Source organism: Carcharhinus amblyrhynchos, chromosome 3 (assembly GCF_965287045.1).
Source record: "Carcharhinus amblyrhynchos chromosome 3, sCarAmb.v2.hapA, whole genome shotgun sequence".
Classification (NCBI taxonomy): domain Eukaryota; kingdom Metazoa; phylum Chordata; class Chondrichthyes; order Carcharhiniformes; family Carcharhinidae; genus Carcharhinus; species Carcharhinus amblyrhynchos.
The window spans coordinates 10,596,096-10,618,260 of NC_137326.1; the positions used below are offsets into that span (position 1 = coordinate 10,596,096).

The window sequence follows — 22,165 nt, forward strand, 5'->3', positions numbered from 1 at the left end:
TGGGTACACTGAGGGAGAATTTAGCATGGCCAATGCACTTAACCAGCACATCTTTGAACTGTGGGAGGAAACCGGAGCACCCGGAGGAAACCCACGCAGTCACAGGGAAAACATGCACACTCTGCACAGGCAGTGATCCAAGCTGGAAACTGAATCCAGGTCCCTGGAGCTGTGAAGCAGCAGTGCACTATGCCACCAATTACTGCCAATGCTTTGCATTATATGCTCTGGAATACTGGCCGTAAGAATGGGTGCTAATTGTGGGATTACAACTAAGATTTCTTCATGTGGTCCTGACTTCAGCCAGGAAGTAAGTAAAAGGTAAAAGAGGAAATTTTGGGAGTCAGAATACCAGTAAATGATTGAAAAATGGTGAAAGAAACATACTTGAAAAAATTTCAGCATTGCCATATTAAAGTCTTTGGTCATAAATTGAATTCCTTAAATAGCTTCTTATGAACATGCGATGAAGATCCATTTTGCAATCTGACCTTTGTTTAAACTAAATAATCACCAAATGCAATTTGTAATGTAACAACCATTTTGCATACCTCTGTCATTAGGTCCCTTGCAACATACTTTTCCATTACGACCACGTTTCTATGAAAGCATTTGACTGCAACAGCAAACATTGTTGTGGTGAAGTCTCAATAAAAGGAAACAGACTACGCACCACTGTGCATTCAAGCTGAAAGTCATGCCCTTGCTAATGCTAGCAAGAGCTTAGAATCAGCAGAATTTGCTTTCTGGTCTGACAAGCTTTTAAAAAGATCCTCAAGATATTCTCAGGGACACCTAGCAAGGCAATTTTTCTTGTGGCTGCTTTAAGGTGGAGAAAAGGAGTGTGACATGGAATTATATTCAGGGTGTTTATAAAATCCTATTGCAAATTTAAACTTCAACAACTTCAGATGTACAAATGATAGGAGCAAGCCATAAATCATAGAATCATACACTGCAGAAGAGGCCCTTTGGCCCATTGAGTCTGCACTGGCACGTGAGAAACACCTGATCTCTCACCTAATCCCATCCCATTGACTAGCACTTGGCCCATAGCCTTGAATACCATCACATGCCAAGTGCTCATCTAGGTACTTTTTAAAGGATGTGAGGCAACCCGTCTCTACCACCCTCCCAGGCAGCTCATTTCAGACTGTCACCAGCCGTATTTGCTTTTCTTTAGTCGCCATTTTCAATAAGTTTCAGCATCATTAGAACAGCATATCATTGAAACAATATTAATTATGTTTTCATATACAGTTTTCTTTTATCATGCATATTTCTAAAGTGATTAAAGTTACTGTTCACAAGATCTTTCTAAACATCTTCTATCAGACAGACGGAGTAGAATTGTTACATTTTATGGTATTGGCACAGAAATGTCCAGACATTTTTGAATCCAATTTCACAACTTGCCAAGTTGGGCTGACAAGTGGTAAGTAACATTCACTCCATACAATTGCCAGGCAGTGATCATCTCCAACAAGAGATCTAATCATTCTGCTTGACATTCAAGAGCATTACTATTGCTGAATCCCTCGTTGCCTATGTCTTGGGGCTTACCATTCACCAGAAACTGAACTAGCCAAATAAATATAAGAACATAAGAACATAAGAAATAGGAGCAGGAGTAGGCCAACTAGCCCTTTGAGCCTGCCCCGCCATTCAATAAGATCATGGCTGATCTGTCGTGGCTCAGTTCCACATTCCTGCCCTCTCCCCATAACCCTTAATCCCTTCTCTCATCAAAAACCCATCAACCCGCATCTTAAAAATATTTAGCGAGGCAGCCTCCACCACTTCAACGGGCAGAGAATTCCAGAGATTCACCACCCTTTGAGCGAAGAAGTTCCTCCTCAACTCTGTTCTAAACCGCCCCCCCTTTATCTTGAGGCTATGCCCCCTAGTCCTACTATCCTTTCTGAGCGGGAAGAGTCTCTCCACCTCTATCCTATCCATCCCATTCATCATCTTATACGTCTCAATGAGATCTCCCCTCATTCTTCTAAACTCTAACGAGTACAAGCCTAATCTATTCAGCCTCTCCTCATAGCTCAACCCCCTCAACTCCGGCATCAGCCTAGTAAACCTCCTCTGCACTCCCTCCAAGGCTAAAATATCCTTGCGTAAGTACGGCGCCCAAAACTGCACACAGTACTCCAGCTGCGGCCTCACCAATGCCCTATACAGCTGCAGCAAGACCTCCCTACTTTTATATTCAATCCCCCTCGCAATGAAGGCCAGCATCCCATTCGCCTTCCTGACCACCTGCTGCACCTGCAAGCTGGGTTTTTGCGACTCATGCACAAGGACCCCGAGGTCCCTCTGCACCGTCGCCTGCTGCAGTTTTTCTCCACGTAAGTAATAATCCTTCCTACCATTATTCCTACCAAAGTGGACCACCTCGCACTTGCCAACATTAAATTCCATTTGCCATTTCCTGGCCCAATCGCCCAGCCTATCTAGATCCTTCTGTAGACTCTCTCCACCCTCCGCACAATTTGCCTTTCCACCAATTTTGGTGTCATCAGCAAATTTCGACACCCTACACTCGGTTCCCTCCTCCAGATCATCTATATAAATGGTAAATAGCTGAGGCCCCAGCACCGACCCCTGGGGCACTCCACTAGTCACCATCCGCCAATCCAAATAGCACCCATTGACCCCCACTCTCTGCCTCCTATTTGACAACCAGTCCTCTATCCACGCTAACACCATTGTGGCTACAAGAGCGGCTCAGCAGCTATAAATTGAGTAACTCACCTCCTGGGTCCTGAAGGGTGTCCATCACCTACAAGGCCCAAGTCAGGAGTGTGAAGGAATACTCCCCATTGCCTGGATGAGTGCAGCTCCAACAGCATTCAAGATGCATGGCACTACCCAGGACAAAACAGTCCTTTTGATTGGCACCCCATCTGCAAACATTCATTCCCTCCACCACTGATGCACAGTGACAGCAGTGTGTACTATCTACAAGATGTACTGCAGCACCGGAGGGAATGGAGATGAGATTCACCAGGATGCTGCATGGATGGAACATTTAATTTATGAAGAAAAGTTGGATAGGCTTGGATTGTTTTCTTTGGAGCAGGGAAGACTGAGAGATGACCTGATTGAGGCGTACAAGGTTATGAGGGGCCTGGACAGAGTGGACAGACAGCAGCCATTCCCTAGTTGAAAGGTCAGTCATGAGGGGCGGGAGGTTTTGGAGGACATGAGGTAAATGCACTGCTGGGAGGGTAGTATATGGAGGTTGCCTCACATCCTTTAAAATATACCTGGATGAGCACTTGGCCCGTTACAACATTCAAGACTATGGGCCAAGTGCTGGTAGATGAGATTAGGTGGGAGTTCAGGTATTTCTAGTGTGTTGGTGCAGACTTGATGGTCTGAAGGGCCTTTTAAGTTTATTTATTAGTGTCACAAGTAGGCTTGCATTAACAGTGCAATGAAGTTAATGTGAAAATGCCCCCGTCGCCACATTCTGGTGCCTGTTTGGGTATACTTAGGGAGAATTCAGCATGGCCAATGCACCTAACCAGCACGTCTTTCAGACTATGGGAGGAAACTGGAGTGCTACCGAGGAAACCCATGCAGACACAGGGAGAATACACAGACAGCTACCCAAGCCGGGAACTGAACCTGGGTCCCTGGTGCTGAGACAGCAGTGCTAACCACTGTGCCACCATGCTGCACTGTATGATTCCATGCAGCAAATCATCAAGAGATGATCATCCTGAGACAGCACCTTCCAAACTTATGGCTTCTCTCATGAACAGCAGGCATATGGGAACTCCACCACCTGGATGTTCTCCTCCAAGCCACTCACTATACCAACTTGGAAATATATCACCATCCGTTCGCTGTAACTGAGTCAAAATCCTGGAACTCACTTCCTGACAGCATTGTGGGTGTACCTACATTGACTTCAATGGTTCAAGAAGACTGTGCACCATCAGCTTCTCAAGGGCAATAAATGGGGTTGGCAATAAATGCTGGCCTAGCCAGTAATGATTGCGTGAACTAATAAAAAAAAACATTTTAAACTGAAGACTTCTGGATTTCCAGTCCAGTGTTTAGGCCAACAGGCTATCATATTTGTACCTGCCAACTCCAATAACTGCCATATTTAGTCTTTGAAAGAGAAGTGGTTGAAACTAAAAGAACACAGATCAGTCAGCATCTGTCAAGTAAAAAAAATGCTTCAGTTATGTACCTTTCATTAGAACGGGCTTGCTGAGTATTTGCAGGGGTTTACAATTCCATTCCTGATTTCCAGCTTTTCCTCTCAACTTATTCTATTCAGCCTATGGCTGGCTTTTGAGAGCAGCATCTAGAGAGAAAGATCCTGACACCATGACTGAACTTTCCATAACCTTATGTAGACGTTTTTCTCTTCATTACTTTGGCCACTGTACGTGGACAGGCTGGAGGAGCACAAGTTTAAAATAGAGACTAGGAAAACTTGCTGAGCAATAGAAGCAGCAACTCAATTCACTGATCATAAAAACCTAATGTTGCAAGTTTGGAGAGATGAGTATCAATGAATTTTGGTGGACAAATTCAAATTTTGTCATGCTGAAGGCTTTTCAAAGAAACATTAAACACTATGCATCTGGGAGTTGTTTTGCCAGCAGCTTACTTTAACTGCAACATTTTGCAGTGCAAATCTGCCACAGAAATTACGAAGATTGAGGACAAATGTGCATATTCAAACACCAAAAGGAGGCATCAAATAAACCAGGAGGTTAATGTTTTTGGTGAGATAGTTGGAAACATTTAACAGTGTTGGAAGAAACTGCTGACAGGATTTCAGCAGAGCCATGGAAGCAGATTTGGGGCATTGGACAAGACAGCTCTTCTTACATTCTGAACTGTCTCCAGCACACTAATTCATTTACTGGAGCTTTGTGCATCCAACTGGTTCAATACGCATAACATTTCATAGAATCTCTATAGTGCAGAAGGAGGCATTCAGCCCATCGAGTCTGCACCAACCACAATCCCATCCAGTTCTTATCCCCATAACCCCACGCATTTACCCTAGTGTCAGGGGACCCAGCTATGGGGCAATTTAGAATGGTTGGTCCACCTAAACTGCAAATCTTTGGACTGTGGAAGGAAACCAGATCCCCGGTGGAAACCCGCACAGACATGGGGAGAATGTGCAAACACCGCACAGATAGTGACCCAAGCTGGGAATTGAACCCGGGTCCCTGGCGCTGTGAGGCAGCAGTGCTAACCACTGTGCCACCCCTTTTGGGGGCACTTTTTTGAAGAAAGAAAAATAATTGCATTTATAACATAAAATTTTAATTGACCATTATGTTGAAAATGCTGATAATTTCACATCTAAATCTGCCATGGAATACAGGGATGCAGATTGATCCCACACTCCAGAGAGCTTGGGACCTGAGTCTCTCTACTGTGGGGTGGAACTGAGTGGAGGTCGTGATCAAGTGAAGGAAACTATGAACTAGTCTGCTCTTTGCGTAGGAATGGTGTAGTGAATCATGGGAGCAGCCTGCCTTCTGCCCTTCAAGCCTTAGAAGGCCTGTTAAAAGTTCATACTGAGAAAACTAGGTACAGTAAAGCGATTTCATGCAGTCACAGCATTGAATATAATTGCAGGCCACATTCTGTGGTTCAGGATAATGTTCAAACTGAAGCTTTTTTCCCCCCCACATTTTGAATGAACTTGACTGAAAACAAACTTCATATTGGAAAAAATGTTTGCCTTCCTTTTGTTTAAACTAGTTTGAAAGTGCTGCATTATTCTAGCTTCAGAAATGTTCCTCTTGTCAAATTGCAGCATGTTAAATAAAGGTTAGCCTAAAGCTCAAATCTGTTTTCTTAGCAGCAAAGAGGCACTGGTCAGTATTCAGCGGCTTCCTGCTCCATCCATCAGTGTAACCGGCAGCAAGCTGATAAGGGCCTACAAGCTGTAGCTAATGTTTGTTTGATAATGCAATGCTTCTCCTGTGGACTTTGTACTACAGTTCAAACACTTCTCCCTTGCAAAACAAAAGGTGCAACTATTACTTGCAGAAAGCAAGTGACTGTGGAACGGAAGACCAGTAACTAAAATGAATGCACAGCCTTTTCTGAAAATGAAGGCAATCAGCCAGCAATACGTGAAAAAGGAAACAAAATCTGGAATTTGTAATGAGGGGAATAAAATGAACTATGGCTCGATTCATTTACATTCATATTTAATTGATTTTACAGTACATTGCACATATAAATCATTGTTGGGAGCTGAAATTGGGGGTTTGCTTCCTGTATGAGGCATTGCTGTGGATGCCAGGGACAGCAAGCCTGCCAATTGTGGCAGTGCACGGGATTAGCAATTTAGATGACTCTGTGAAGGTTGTACTATAAACCCAGTCACTGTGGTACATTCTAGCTGAGTATGATTGCTCCTGTTGCTCTGTGCATTCTGGACTCTCAGACAGTGATAGCATTCATGGTTAATTCACAGCATTGTTTTGGAATTGAAAATTGTTTGCCCTATATGGGAGAGTTATAGTGAAGACAGAATTGCACTCATTCAGGAAGCACAGCCACCAACTTGGCCCAGTTCCACTCGTGTTCCTTCAGGATTCTCTGTTAAAGGACAGTTAACATGCAGCAGAACAATTTTTTCCTACTCTGGTAAACCTGGAGACTGCTGGCATAACTTATATGCAGCACATTTTTTTTTGCCTTAAAGGGTTCAGTGTGGGGGGCATCTTATAATTAAAAAATGAACATTAATAATTGAGGTGTGCAGTATCATATACTATTTACCATTATTCACTGACAATGAAGATCAAATACTTCCATAGATCAAAAATACTCCCCAAGAGACAGCTTAGCTGAATAAAAACTGGTTTAAATTTCCCATGTTGAGGTAATGAAAAATTAATGAGAAGACATAGAATACCACCCTGCTTGCTATACATTGTTTCATTTTCATGACTAACTTCAGAAAGCAGAAAAATCAAAGGGACAGTTTTCTGTAAAACATTTTCAGATAGGCTCATGTATCTAAAACTGCAAATGATCTGGCTCACAAACGTTGAAGCAGAGTCTGTACATTAATTCACACAGGAAAGGTGCTAAATTGGTTACAGTGTTAACTATTTCAATGCAGATTTGATATTTTAAAAATTGAAGCAAATAAAGGGTCACTGGTCGTAGGTGATTTTTAAAATTTTTTCGTGGGATGTGGGCATCACTGGCTAGATTAGCATTTACTTCCCATACCTAATGGTCCTTGAGAAGTTGGTGGTGAGATATCTTTTTGAACCGCTGCAGTCTAGATAGCAGAGGTGCACCCAAGGTGCTGCTCGGAAGTGAGTTTCAGAATTTTGACCCAATGACAGAGAACGATCAAGGATATGGTTTCAAGACCGCATAATGTGGGGTTCGGAAGGAAATTTGGAGATGGTGGCTGCCCTTTTCCTTCTGATGATAGAGGTTGCGGGTTTGGCAGGTGTTTTTGAAGGAGTTTTGTTGAGTTGCTGCACTACATCTTTAGATGGTACACATTGCTGCCACTATTGGCGGGAGAGCAGGTGGATGTTGAAGATGGTAGATGGTGTGTCAATCAAATTGCAACCTGGATGGTGTTGAGCTTCTTGAATGTTGTTGGAGCTGCATTCATCTAGACAAATGGAGAGTACTCTATCACACTTCTGACTTGTATCTTTAGGAGTCAGGAATTTGCCACAGAATTCCTAGCATTTAACTTGCTCTTGTAGGCAGAGTATTTACAAGACCAGTCAATTATAACTCCCAGAATGTTGGTGGTGGTGGATTCAGCAATGGTAGTGCCATTGAATGTCAAGGGGAAATAGTTACATTCTCTCCTATTGTTGATAATCATTGCCTACCACTTAAGTGATAACTAACATTTGCACTACACATTAGTCCAAGTCTGAATGTCATCCAGGTCTTGTTTTCCAGTTTAATCTATCTTCCCCCCTTTCAATATTTGACTAACCTCTTAATATTCCTAATGTTAGGTCTGTTGAATAAAGATCATGCACAACTTACGGGGGAATGATCAGGTGACCAGGAAATAAAGAGCCATTCATAGCCCTGTGCATTCTGGCTGTCAAGACGATAAAGGATGTAGCACGGCTGCATGTCCTCCAGAAGGGGAAGGATTAAATCGTCGTAATCTCTGTCCCATGCCTGTGATGGCTCCTTGTACATCCCCAACACTAATTGCTCTAGAAGAGAAGTACAAACATAGTCAATTTCACATTTTAAAATTCTCTTGTGTTCAGATGGTTCAAGTATTAATAGCAAGGTAACCAAAACTATAAGCTGAAAATTCCTATTTTATATTTTTTAAAAGATGTAGAAGATGTAGCTGAGTAACACAATACACATTCAAATAAAGTATTGTAATTTTCTTTGTTTAACAGTGTGACCAGTGTAAAAGAATACATCATACCACATCATAGCCACAGAGTCAGGTAGTGACTTGAAAGGAGGCACTTGTTTTAAACAAACAGTACCACAGCTTGAGTAAATCTGGAGCCACTTGTTTGCACCCCAGAGTAGCTCGTGACAGGTCTAGCAGATGCTGCACAGTTGTGAGTCCATCTACTCTTGATGCAGAATGACATAAATCAGCAATGGATAAATGCTTTAAGCAGAATTGTCACAAACCAGACTTGAGAATATTTGATGCTGACACCAAAATGGAAATTGCTCGATACTCTACCATCCTTATCCTGGTTACAAAAACAGCAAAACAAAACCCACAATCGGGGTTTTAGTTCCATTAGCTCCACAAATGGAACTGACTTTTTTAATTGACAGATATCTGCAAGTCAGTGAAGTAAATACAAGTAGATCCTTGTTGTTAGAAGCAAGTGACCAAATGTCAAGATTTATCATGCCATTAATTTTTACAAAATGAATAATGTTAGAACATAGAACACTACAGCACAAACAGGCCCTTCGGCCCACAAGTTGCATCGATCACATCTATACCTACCAAGCCATAGAACTATCTGTAACTTCCAATACCATTAGATCCCATATACTCATCCAGAAGTCTTTTAAAAGACCCCAGCAAGTTCGCCTCTACCACCACCGACGGCAGCCAATTCCACTCACTCACCACCCTCAGAGTGAAAAACTTACCCCTAACATCTCCTCTGTACTTGCTTCCCAGCCCTTAAACCTGTGTCCTCTCGTAGCGACCATTTCAGCCCTGGGAAATAGCCTCCGAGAATCCACCCTATCTATTCCTCTCAACATTTTATAAACCTCTATCAGGTCGCCTCTCAACCTTCGTCTCTCCAGGGAGAAGAGACCTAGCTCCCTCAACCTATCTTCATAAGGCATGCCTCCCAATCCAGGCAACATTCTTGTAAATCTCCTCTGCACCCTCTCAATAGCTTCCACATCCTTTCTGTAGTGAGGCGACCAGAACTGCGCACAGTACTCCAAGTGGGGTCTGACAAGGGTCCTATAAAGTTGCAGCATTACCTCCCGACTCCTAAACTCAATCCCTCGATTAATGTAGGCCAGTACACCATACGCCTTCTTGACCACATCCTCCACCTGTGAGGCCGATTTAAGAGTCCTATGGACCCGGACCCCAAGATCCTTCTGCTCTTCAACCCAGCTAAGACTCCTACCCTTGATATCGTACTCTTGCATCCCATTGGTCCTGCCAAAATGGACCACTACACATTTATCCGCGTTGAAGTCCATCTGCCACTTCTCCACCCAGTCTTGCAGTTACAGCAGAGATCTTGAGACTATACTATTGAAATACTGCAGTAAGTTATAAAATATGCAGTTTACAGCAAGTTGAATACCACTGCCACATACATCCACTCTTTTGGAATGTCCATTGGCTAAATCGGAACTGATTAAAAAGCAGATATATCCGCATTGTGCGGCTAAGTTCCATCTCCAGATTTGAAATAGATCAGCAAAGGTGTAAAGCCATCTTTCCATTTGTGCAATGATATAGTGGCCTGTTAACACTGTAAATTAAAGCTACAACACAAATTTGTAAACTCTATTTCCAAATAAAATAAGGAAACCAGTGTCATCTTGTTTTTGTTTTGTACTCAAGGGTTTTTTTTTGTTTCACAAACACTGTGGCAATTTTAGCAAACTCATTCATTCACATGACATGTACATGTGACTACAGCTTTTCTCCTTCAAGGTGGTACAACTTACAGGTTTGAAAGATGCTGTTGAAGGGGGCTTGGCAAGTTGCTGCAATGCATCCTGTACAGGGCTCACACAGCTGCTACTTTGGATGTTGGAGGAAATAAATGTTAAAGGTGGTCGATGGAGAGTTGGCCAAGTAGATTGTTTTACCCTGAATGGTGTTGGGCTTTTTGAATGTTGTTGGAACTGTACTTATCCAGGTACACACTTGATTTGTGCCTTGTATATAGTGCACAGGCTCTGGGAACTGGAGCGGGGGGGGGGGGGGGGGGGGGGTGGTGGTGGTGGTGTGTGCGGGGGTGGGGTGTGTGTGAATTCCTCGCTGTAAGATTCCCAGCCTCTGAACTGCTTTTGCAACCACAGCTGGTCCAGTTAAATTTATGGTCAATATTAACATTCCGGATTTTGATGTTTGACGTGGGGTATTCTGTGATAGTAATGCTGTTGAACTGTCAAGGAAAATGGTTAGATTCCCTCTTGTTGGAGATTGTCATTGTCTGGCACTCAAGGGGCATCAATGTTACATGTCTGAGCATTTGCAACCAGAATTTTAACTTTTAAACAACATTTTCTTCACTGACCTCTTTCTGTGCCTTACCATTTCCCTAGCTTAAGGGTATTCCGTAACTTTGCCAATACTGCTGTATAACTGGGCGTCAGATGGTGGGCTGGAGCCGACTAGGCTTATCTGTTTCCCTGTTTTGTCCTTTCCACTGTGGAAAAGTTCCAAGCCTCCATTCAACAGCATTCCACATCAGGACATCTGAGTAATTGAGTATAAATCTCTATTCATCTGCCAAGTGGCACCTGCAAGCCTGAATATTCTAAACCATCTTGATTCAAAGCCAACATGCCACTTTGCATGTCCCCCAACAAGGTGACTCATGAGATCACAAATTTGGCTGAAAACCCATGTCCAACTATTGCGGGCAGTACAACTCCCCATATTTAGCCTCCTTAATCACCAGATTTTATTTAGCTGCCCGTATATCAGTGCAATGCCACAGGAGATAAATTCTCCTTACCTTATCTCAGTTATACAGTTCTAATAATATTTATTTTCTCTACTGACAGGAAAATGAAACAAATTCAAGAACTACAGTTATGAACATGCGATTTCATTTCCATTCTTTTCTCCTTTCCAGAAGCTCATGAATTTCATCACTGGTTGCATCGGTCACAGTCACAGAATGTGGCCATTTGATACACTGAATCCATGCCTGTTTCCAGTCCAGTCAACCCGAACCCCTGCTTGGTTCCTGCATCACTGCAAGCTTACTTCTTCCAAGTGTCCATACACTGTCCTTTTGAAATCATTGATTGTTTCCACTTCCAAATCCTCATGGGCATTGAGTTCCAGGTCATTAACACTCGCTGCTTAAAAAGTTCTTCCTGCATTTCCCTGCATCTCTTGCAGAAAGTCTTAAGTCCGTGATCCAACTTCCTTCTCCCATCAAATAATAGGAAGAGTTTTTCTGGCTTCTTTCTCTAAGCCTGTCATAATCTTGCACACTTTTATTAAACCTTGCCTCAATCATCTTTGTTCCAAGCAGAATAACCTCAGCCTTTCCAACTCAATCTTTTAATAAATCCCACCCCCCCGATCCATTCTGGTGAATCCCCTCTCGAGGGCCTTTCCTCAAGTGCAGTGACCAGAATTGGATGCAATACTTCAGTTGGGACATAACCAGAGCTTTATATAGATTCAGCATTTTCCTGTTGAACATATATTTCCCTGCTTTTGTAGTCAATGCCTCTAATTATGAAACCCAAGGTCCCATATGCTTTGCTAACTATCCTCTGAATATGTCCTGCCAACTTCAAAGACCGATACACATGCACACCAGGTAACTCTGTTCCTGCACACTAATTGTGTCCATATTGATTCTCCCCATCCTGTCTGCCAGAAGTTATCACCTTACACTTCTCTATTAAATTCCATCTACCACTTGTCTGCCCATTCTGTTAGCCTATCTATGATCAGTTGCAGGCAATTCAGAATATCCTCAATGTTTGCCACTCCTTCAAGTTTGGCATCATTGTCAAGTTTTGACATTTTATTCTGTATTCCAAGATCAGAGTAATTTATATCTAGCACAAGAAACCAGAAGTCCTGGAGAACATCACTGACTACCAACCTCAAGTCTGAAATCAGTCATCTATCATGACTTGCTGCTTTCTGTCCATAAGCCAATTTTTTTACCCAGTGGAACACTGGCCCTTCTATTCCATAAACCTCAATTTTATTAACCAGCCTTTTATGTGGGACCATGTCAAACACTTTCTTAAAATTCATACAACCAAAATCCATTCATTCCCTCCAAAGAGTTCAATTAGCCAAGCACGATCTGTAATTTACAAATCGATGCTGGCTCTCCTTAGATAACTCAAACACTTCCAAGTGCTGTTGATTCCATTTGCCCAACTGAAGAATCCAAAACCTTGCCCACCACTGATACAAGTAGAATGATTGCCCTTTAGGGATAATAACAAGTTCTGTACCACATTAAATTCTCTTTAGAACACCACCCACTGATCTTCTGTCGATTTACTCATTAACAGGTTTGCTCAATCAACAACAGAAACAAAAAGACTTCACCCTTTCAGTGTGAGCTCCAATTTAAAAATCAGATCTGAGATGACGGAAATGAACTGCACAACAATATTGTGCCATCTCACATTTATTGACAACATTAAAAATATCTCTGGCTACACTCTCAAAATTCCAATAAACAAGATTTACATAATCTTAATCCAATTTTTGGTTTATTCTCGGACCTAGAGTTGTGATCTGAGCTCTGGAATTTAAAGTTTATATTGTATAACTGTTTCAGGAAGAATGATGCATGGCAGCATGGTGGTACAGTGGTTAGCACTGCTCCCTTACAGTGCCAGGGACCCAGGTTCAATATCAGCTGTGGGTCACTGTCTGTGCAGAGTTTGCACATTCTCCCCTTGTCTGTGTGGGTTTCCTCCAGGTACTCTGGTTTCCTCCCTTGGTCCAAAGACATGCGGGTTCAGTTGATTGGCATGCTAAATTGCCCCATAGTGTCCGGGGGGGGGGGGGGGGGGGGGGGGGCACCGTTAGCAGGGTAAATATGGGGATTACAGGGATAGGGTCTGGGTGGGATTATTGTCAGTGCAGGTTCTATGGGCTGAATGGCCTCCTTCTGCACTGTAGTGATTCTATGACACCTATGTAATGTCTCCAGTAAAATGTAAACTGCAAATAATTTCTATACTGATGACAAACCATTGAAGAATGAAAATAAAAAGAATTTGTACATTATAATCTTACTCTACTTATTTTATTTATTAGCGTCACAAGTAGGTTTACATTAACACTGCAATGAAGTTGCTGTGAAAATCCCTGATAAGCAACAGTCTGATCATTGACCAGCCTTGGACTCCGAAGCGGCTGGACTAACTGGATATGTGACACTTGGGAGGATTTGACTTGACGACAGAGAGGTCAGAACAAGCTGTCCTCCAAATGACTGGATTTCATTTCTGGAATCAATTTGTTAGTTTCGATTGTTTGAATGCAATGATTTAGAGCTTTGGATCAAATCCATCCATCACATATTCTAAGGGAAAACTGGTTAAATACAGAGCAATGGGAAGAGAGTAGGCAGTTGTATTAATTTTGGATTGCTTTAACAGCTGGGAGATATGATGGCTCAAATGGTTTCCTTCTGTGCTGTAAACTTCTATGGTTCTATCATTGCATTTGAGTAAGTTTTCCAGAAGTGACTCAAGGCTAAATAAAACCATGCATATTAGTATAAAAGATAGTCTGTTTTGATTTAAAGACAGTGATGCAATCTCAGCTCTGGCTTTCCGTGTGGTTGAAAATGATTTCCTGTTTACAGAGTGGTAAAGAACCATAGTTAAGGACAATCTCTGACATGGATTTTAACCTCAATTGCAAGCAGTATCACTGGATCCAAGTTACCTGGTGCTATAATTAATTTAATCTGTATTGCTGAAGTGGGAGAATAATAAACTTTTGCAACCATCCAGACACCAAATCAACAAATGAATAATTCCATAAGCTATGGAATCCACAGCCACAAACCAGTCAACTGAATTCGAATACAACCACATAGTCAGTTCTTGGAATCTATCACCTTAAGTAGTTAGCCAGGAATGAGTTACTTTCTACATGGGGCAGGATTTTGGGTCTGGGTCTAGACGCAATGGCAGGATCAAATGGGAGTCCTGATCCTACACTGTATTGGAAACAGTCACCTGTCAGTGATTTTTCTTGACTTGCCAAGTAATGGCCTGAGGCCATGCTCACCATCCAATTAAAGGTGCCAGCTAGCTCTTGAAGCTGTAAGGGGCGGAGGGTGGCCTTGACTGCAGGTAATTGAGAGAGTAAAGACCTCCATCTTTAGGTGGCCCTCTTGGCAAATTTAAGGGTGGCACAGTGACAGTGGTTAGCCTTGCTGCCACAGCTCCAGGGACCAAGGTTCAATTCCTGGCTTCGGTCACTGTCTGTGTATAGGTAGTGGATAGGCATATGGATAACATTGGAATAGTTTAGGTTAGAGGGTCATTAGATTGGTTCCACTGGTTGGCGCAACATCGAGGGCCGAAGGGCCTGTACCGTGCTGTAATGTTCTATGTTCTATGTGTGGAGTTTGCACATTCTGCCCATGTCTGCTTGGGTTTCCTCCAGATGCACCAGTTAGCTCCCACAGTCCAAAGAAGTGTGGGTTAGTGTCCCTTAGTGTTCCAAGATATATAGGTTAGATGGATTAGTCATGCTAAATGTGTGGGGTTAAAGAGTTTGGGTGGGGCCTGGGTAAGTTGCTCAGTCAGAGAGTTGGTGCAGGCTGAATAGCCTCTTCTGCACTGTAGGGATTCTATGATTTAAAAAAAATTAAATTAGAACATGGCCACAGCTGCCTAGTCACCACTGAGAGCCTCAAAACCTGCCTGGAGTGCTGCCATTTGGGATGCTGTCTCCATGCAGATTGCCATTTCCTATATGGGATGTGCAAGTTAACTGGAATATTCCAGTTGGCTGCTGATAACGGCTAGCCAATTAAACTAAATTTAAGACTAGTTTAATTGGCTAGCTATTTCTTACAAGCGGGTAGCCCTTCTGCCCCAATCTTGCCCCTGAGAAAATTACCTACGGAAGATGTTGACAGTGGGGGATTCAGCGATGCTAATGCCATTGGATATCAAAGGGTGATGGTTAGATTCTCTTGTTGGAGATGGTCATTGCCTTGCACTTACCACGTGTCAGGCCAATCCTGGATAGTGTCCAGGATTGCATTGGAACGAGATAGGATCAGGCAGGCTAGGAAGGTGTTTGTCTGGGGTAAGGGGAGATACGAAGAAGTCAGGAAGATACTTGGACAAATAAACTGGAAGGAGGCGTTCTTAGGGAAAAGTACCAAAGGAAGGTGGCAGATATTCAAGGAATGTGTGTCTGGAGCTCTGAATGACAACATTCCGATGAGACAAGGGGGTTTTGGTAGGTCGCGGGAACCGTGGTGCACAAAGGCTGTGTTGAACCTAGTCAGGAGGAAAGGGAAGGTGTATAAGAGGTTCAGGGAATTAGGAGAGGTTAAAGATCTTGAGGAGTATAAGGACTGTAGGAAGGAACTTAAAAGGGAAATTAGGAGAGCCAGAAGGGGTCATGAGAAGACCTTGGCGGGTAAGATTAAGGAGAATCCCAAGGCCTTCTATAAATATGTGAAAGGTAAAAGGATAAGAAGAGAAGGGATAGGACCTATAAAAGATGAGGGGGGAAAGGTTTGTGTGGAACCAGAAGAAATGGCAGAGGTGCTTAACGAGTACTTCGCCTCAGTATTCACAGTGGAAGCTGATCTGGGAGATTTTGTTATGGATTTGCAGCAGATGGAAAAGATTGAGTACGTGAATATTAAGGAAGAGGATGTGTTGGAACTTTTGAATTCTATCAAGGTAGATAAGTCGCCTGGACCAGATGGGATGTACCCCAGGATACTGTGGGAGGCGAGGGAAGAGATTGCAGAGCTCCTGGCGATGATCTTTGCGTCGTCAATGGAGACGGGAGAGGTTCCGGAGGATTGGAGGATTGTGGATGTAGTTCCTATTTTCAAGAAAGGGAACAGGGACAGCCCGGGAAATTACCGACCGGTGAGTCTGACCTCAGTAGTTGGTAAGCTGATGGAGAGGCTTCTGAGGGACAAGATTTACGAACATTTGGAGAGGTTTGACATGATCAGGAATAGTCAGCATGGATTTGTCAAGGGCAGGTTGTGCCTTACAAGCCTAGTTGAGTTCTTCGATAATGTGACTGAACACATTGACGAAGGAAGTGCCGTGGACATAGTGTACATGGACTTCAGCAAGGCGTTTGATAAGGTCCCCCATGCAAGACTTCTTGAGAAGGTGAGAGGGCATGGGATCCAAGGGCCTTTGGCCTTGTGGATCCAGAACTGGCTTGCCTGCAGAAGGCAGAGAGTGGTTGTGGATGGGGCTTTTTCTGAATGGAGGTCAGTCACCAGCGGTGTGCCTCAAGGATCTGTTCTGGGACCCTTGTTGTTTGTCATTTTCATAAATGACCTGGATGAGGAAGTGGAGGGATGGGTAAGTTAGTTCGCTGATGACACTAAGGTCGGTGGTGTTGTGGATGGTCTGGAAGGATGGCAAATGTTGCAGCAGGACATAGATAGGATGCAGGACTGGGCGGAGAAGTGGCAGATGGACTTCAACGCGGATAAATGTGTAGTCGTCCATTTTGGCAGAACCAACGGGATGAACGAGTACACTATCAAGGGCAGAAGTCTGAGTAGTGCTGAAGAGCAGAAGGATCTAGGGGTCCGGGTCCACAGGACTCTTAAATCGGCCTCGCAGGTGGAGGTGGTGGTCAAGAAGGCGTACTGGCCTTCATTAATCGAGGGTTTGAGTTTAGGAGTCGGGAGGTAATGCTGCAACTTTATAAGACCCTTGTCAGGCCTCATTTGGAGTATTGTGCGCAGTTCTGGTCGCCTCACTATAGGAAAGATGTAGAAGCTATTGAGAGGGTACAGAGGAGATTTACAAGGATGTTGCCTGGACTGGGAGGCATGCCTTATGAAGTTAGGTTGAGGGAGCTGGGACTCTTTTCCCTGGAGAGACGAAGGTTGAGAGGCGACCTGATAGAGGTTTACAAAATGTTGAGAGGAATAGATAGGGTGGACTCTCAGAGGCTATTTCCCCGGGTTGAAATGGTTGCTACGAGAGGACACAGATTTAAGGTGCAAGGAGGGAAGTTCAGAAGTGATGTTAGGGGTAAGTTTTTCACTCAGAGGGTGGTGAGTGAATGGAATCGGCTGCCGTCAGTGGTGGTGGAGGCGAACTCGCTGGGGTCTTTTAAAAGACTTCTGGATGAGTATATGGGGTTTAATGAGATTGAGGGTTATAGATAGGTCTGTAGGTTGGTAGGTGTTGATGTGATCGGCGCAACTCGTGGGCCGAAGGGCCTGTTTGTGCTGTAGTGTTCTATGTTTGCTGTATTTAGATATGGACTGCTTCAATTTACATAGTTTATGTTTACTCTACTATGAACGCACTCTGATGATGCAATGGAGTATGTACACATCCTAGAGGAACTCAAAAGATTTGAACAGCAAAGTTTGCAACTGATATAGAATTTAACAGACTCTTGAATGTGGCGTGGTGGGGCTGGTGGTGATGGTGGATTGGACACCTCCATCAGTGTGAGTCATTCCAGCCAGGGCACTTGTGGATTAACTTTACAAAGTACATTTCTAAAACAGCTCAGGAAGCAGACACCTGAAATAGTTGGATTCCATGTACCCAAAAATATGCTACAAAACAAGCATTTCTTCCAACAATTGGTGACAGTATGCTTTAAAGTAGACAATAAACTATTTCAAACAGAATGCATTCTCTAAACTTCCTCAAAGAAGATAAATTAGAATTTAAGGGAATCTTACACTATTTTGATATATTGGCCAATATAGTCACCACTGCTGAATGGCAAATCAATTCTTGTCTTCAGATTACAGATGATCCAAAAGTTCAATGTAGATTATAATATCATCATAACCAAGTTACAATTCGCTGAATGCAGAAATTTTTATCCAGCCATTTTAAGCTTTCTTACGGTTGTACCATTTCCGGATGAATGAAGTGGTGAGATGACCTTCTCTTGGATATTTTTGAACCATAACCGGGGTGTCCATTGACACAGCCACGTTAGCCAATGAGTTAGGGATGTGACTGGAGGATAATTACCTACAAATATGTACTCCCAGGGCCTAATTGACAGGGGAATTACTCAATCATTTCTATTATATGCAGCCGAGATGAAAAGCCTCATAAATGCATGGGAACAATGACTTTCTCTTGTATCCTACCTCAGATCATGCACGAGGTTCAAGGAATAAATGCAGAGCAACATTAGATACTTGAAGAGGTATTCTATAACAGTGAGGCAAATGAGAGCGACAATAATACATCACTAAGTGTGAACCTCAGAAGATAATGTTAAATGACAAGTATTTAGGAAACTAACTGAATGCTCAGCAGAGTAAAAACCTTCTACATTCAGATTTACAACACTTTTTGCAAGAAACAGTACAATAAAAAACTAACTGCGCTCTGTATAATATTTTTTATTCATAGCAGTCCCAATATAATTTAAATGATTTAAAAGGAGTTCCATCTCTGCAACTACACAACACTAATAATTAATAAGGGAAGAGATGTGATTACTTTTAGCACATCATTTGTGAAATGATGTTGACAATTCTATTTGCTGTGGATGTGGAAACAAGACAAATTAAACTGTCTGAAATACAAGTGCACGTCTGCCTATGTCTCTTAAATCATGTTATAATCTTGGCTTTTAAGGAAAGTGATAGCTCTTAGTCAAGGTATAAATCCAAGTGAACACAAGCATGACAAGAATTCAGATACAAGAGTAGCTCCAAGGGATCCTGTAGTAAAATATTAAGATCTTCTCCTGATGGTTTTCATTGAACTGAATTTTTAATGTTAGTTTAAATCTCACACAGCCTCTCAATACTAATCAGTCTCTTAGCTACAGTCTCTTAGCTCTCAGTAGCTACAGGTTACTGCATATCTTGTTTGAGGCTGGATAGGGATTAAATGGACCTTGTACACTTAGCAGAAGAACATAGGATTTTCCTTCTTTTAACTATAATACAAACAAAATGATTTTGTTAATTTGAAAATACTTTTGATGACGATGAATATTTTCTGAAAAAATGCTGCATTTAGTGTATCATAATATAATTCCCTACACTGGTACAAGGGGAGAAAACAGCAAAACCTACTATTCATTAGTTTGGGTTCCTAATTACGCTGTTCGATATCAAAATGCCCACTGCAGAAATACACAATTCAAACAGGTATAATCGTGGTTGCATTGCACAGAATTCTAGTTTGGCTAGATTTTGAATTTTCTCAAGAGATAAAACAGGCTTAGATGATGCCGATGTAATGGGTGTTAAGAAGATGGTGGTGACTGATGAGGCAAGTCCAAACAGAAGGAGCAAAAAACCTGATAAACAAAACTAAGAAAATTGGCCAAAATAAATTAATCATTTTACAGTATGATTTTCCATTTCCCCATTACATCTCTAAGTCCACGTAGATGCTAGATACTGTTTTCTTTGCTTAAATTTAATTCATTCCAATTATGTGCGATTGATACCGACTGATAGCCAATACTAAAAATGTAACCTTTATTAATGAAAACCATTAAATTAATAAATGCTGAATATACCACATCATGTGAACAATCAATATTTGCAGAACTGAAAATTGGAATTGAAGAATTTTATTTTCACAATGGACCATAATCTCTCTGTAAATTAATCATCCTACTGAATGTGCAAAATGGAAATCATTTCGTCAATATAGGAGAAAGCCATTTATCACTGCCACCTCTTTGCTGCAGCAATTAATGAAAATAGCAAGAATAAAAGCTTGCATTTAAAAAGTTTAAGGTAGGACAACATAAGTTTCTATATAGAAGCATAGTCAGACCAAACTTGGCACTGAGCTACAGAAGAAGTTTGAACGAGCAACTAAAAACATGACTAATGAGATAATTTTTACGGAGCAGAAATTTTCTCCAATGAAATACTGGGAAGACCAGTCTTTTGTCCCTGTCACAAATCCCAATCCTGAGCCAGTGATTCCATTGCTCCACCTCAGAAAGTACCTGAGATTGAACCAGGCCATTTGTAACCTCAAGTGTCATATTTGACCCAGAAATGAACTTCTGGCCACATATCAGTTCCATCAACAAAACTGCCTTCTTCTTTCACCTCTGCAACATCACTGACTTTCCCCACCTCACCTCAGCTGCTAGAACCTTCATCAGTGAGGGAACAGAGTTTGCATCAAACGTTGAAGCTTTGATCTTCCCAATGCTTAGTTGTTCTGTCGGGGAGCAGGTGCAGATCCGATGGGCCGAATGCCTTCTTTCTGCGCTGTAGGCATTCTATGATGGGACATTCTCTTGTACATTAAATTGCATAAACAGAGTCTACAAGAAAGGTCAAAACAGGTTTTTGGTTTGATTTGTCACATGTATTGGCATATTGGGTGAAAATTGTTGTTTCTTGTATGCCGTACATGGCGAAGGAAAGGAGAAAGTGCAGGATGTAATGTTACAATCATAGCTGGGGTGTAGAGAAAGGTTAACTGAATACAAGGTAGGCCCCATTTAAAACCCTGGTGGTAGCAGAGAAGAGGCTGTTCTTGAGTCGGTTGGAATGTGAGCTCAGATTCTTGTATCTTTCACCCGATGGAAGGTGGTGAAAGAAAGAATGTCCACGGTGCATGGAATCCTTGATTATGCTAGCTGCTTTTCTGAGGCAGCAGGAAGTGTGCCCAGGATTAACGGATAGGAGGCTGGTTTGCGTGACAGACTATGCTTCGTTCACAACTCTTTGTAGTTTCTTGAGGTCTTGGTCAGAGTAGGAGCCATACAACCAGAAGGAATGCTTTCTATGGTGCATCTGTAAAAGTTGGTGAATCCTAACAGACATGCCAAATTTCCTCAGTCTCCTGAGAAAGTAGAGATGTTGGTGGACTTTAACTATAGCATTGATGTGGAGAGAACAGGACAGGTTGTTGGCGATTGGACACCTAGAAATTTGAAACTCAACCATTTTCATTTCATCCCCATTGATATAGGCAGGGGCATGTTTCAAGCACCGTCTTAAAAGCCTGCAAATGTTCATTTTAAGAAAAATGGGAATTGCCTGAAGTACTAGAAGATTGCTTTTACTAAACACGTATTGCCGTGAACCACATACTTCCGTTTACCAGATCAGCAAGTCGTTTAAGTACCAGTTTACAGGACCTTAAAATTACCAATTTATAGAGGCATCTAAAATGTTTATCTAGTTGCCACAATCTCCTTAAATGCACTGAAGCTAACTGCGCACCATAGCTCGGAAAATTGTTTAAAGTTATGTTATTTTTAGTCATTGACTGCTTTGATGCAAGGCTATTAAGATTCAGGGCCTAATTCTGTTCTGGCTTTGCACCACTTAAGTTTCAACGGAATGATGACCAGAGAATAGATTTAGATTAGCTTTTTATTCACAGCACAATGTTTTCATGTGCCAAACACAAACGTGATCCAACAAACAAATTCTGCTTCTCAGTTACAGAATAATATCAATGTACTGATATCATGTCACCACATCAGTGCCCTAGATGCATAACTAAAAAGAATGCTATGGAACAATTAACTCCATGTCAATGTTTAAAAGTAAGAAGTCTCACAAAACCAGGTTTAAGTCCAACCAGTTTATTTGATAGTAATCCCACAAGCTTTTGGAAACAGTGTTCCTTCGTCAGGTGTGTGGAAGGCGTGGTATGTATAAAGGAATGAAAATAATATCAGTGTTCTCTCTCCCTCAAAACAAAACTAGTGTAATGCATGTTTAAAGCTGGCTATGAAGTAATGGGTTTGAACTGA

The 22,165-nt window shown here is 42.2% G+C and overlaps 1 protein-coding gene across 3 annotated transcripts in view; it reads right to left on the reverse strand.

The window, feature by feature from the left end:
• Positions 1-22,165, reverse strand: part of twf2 (twinfilin actin binding protein 2) — a 103,508-nt gene that overhangs the window by 47,776 nt on the left and 33,567 nt on the right. For all 3 annotated transcript variants that reach the window (XM_080181369.1, XM_080181352.1, XM_080181361.1), the window contains exon 3: positions 8,041-8,219. In XM_080181369.1, the coding sequence (XP_080037495.1) occupies positions 8,041-8,219 (179 nt within the window). The remainder of the gene's footprint in view (positions 1-8,040; positions 8,220-22,165) is intronic.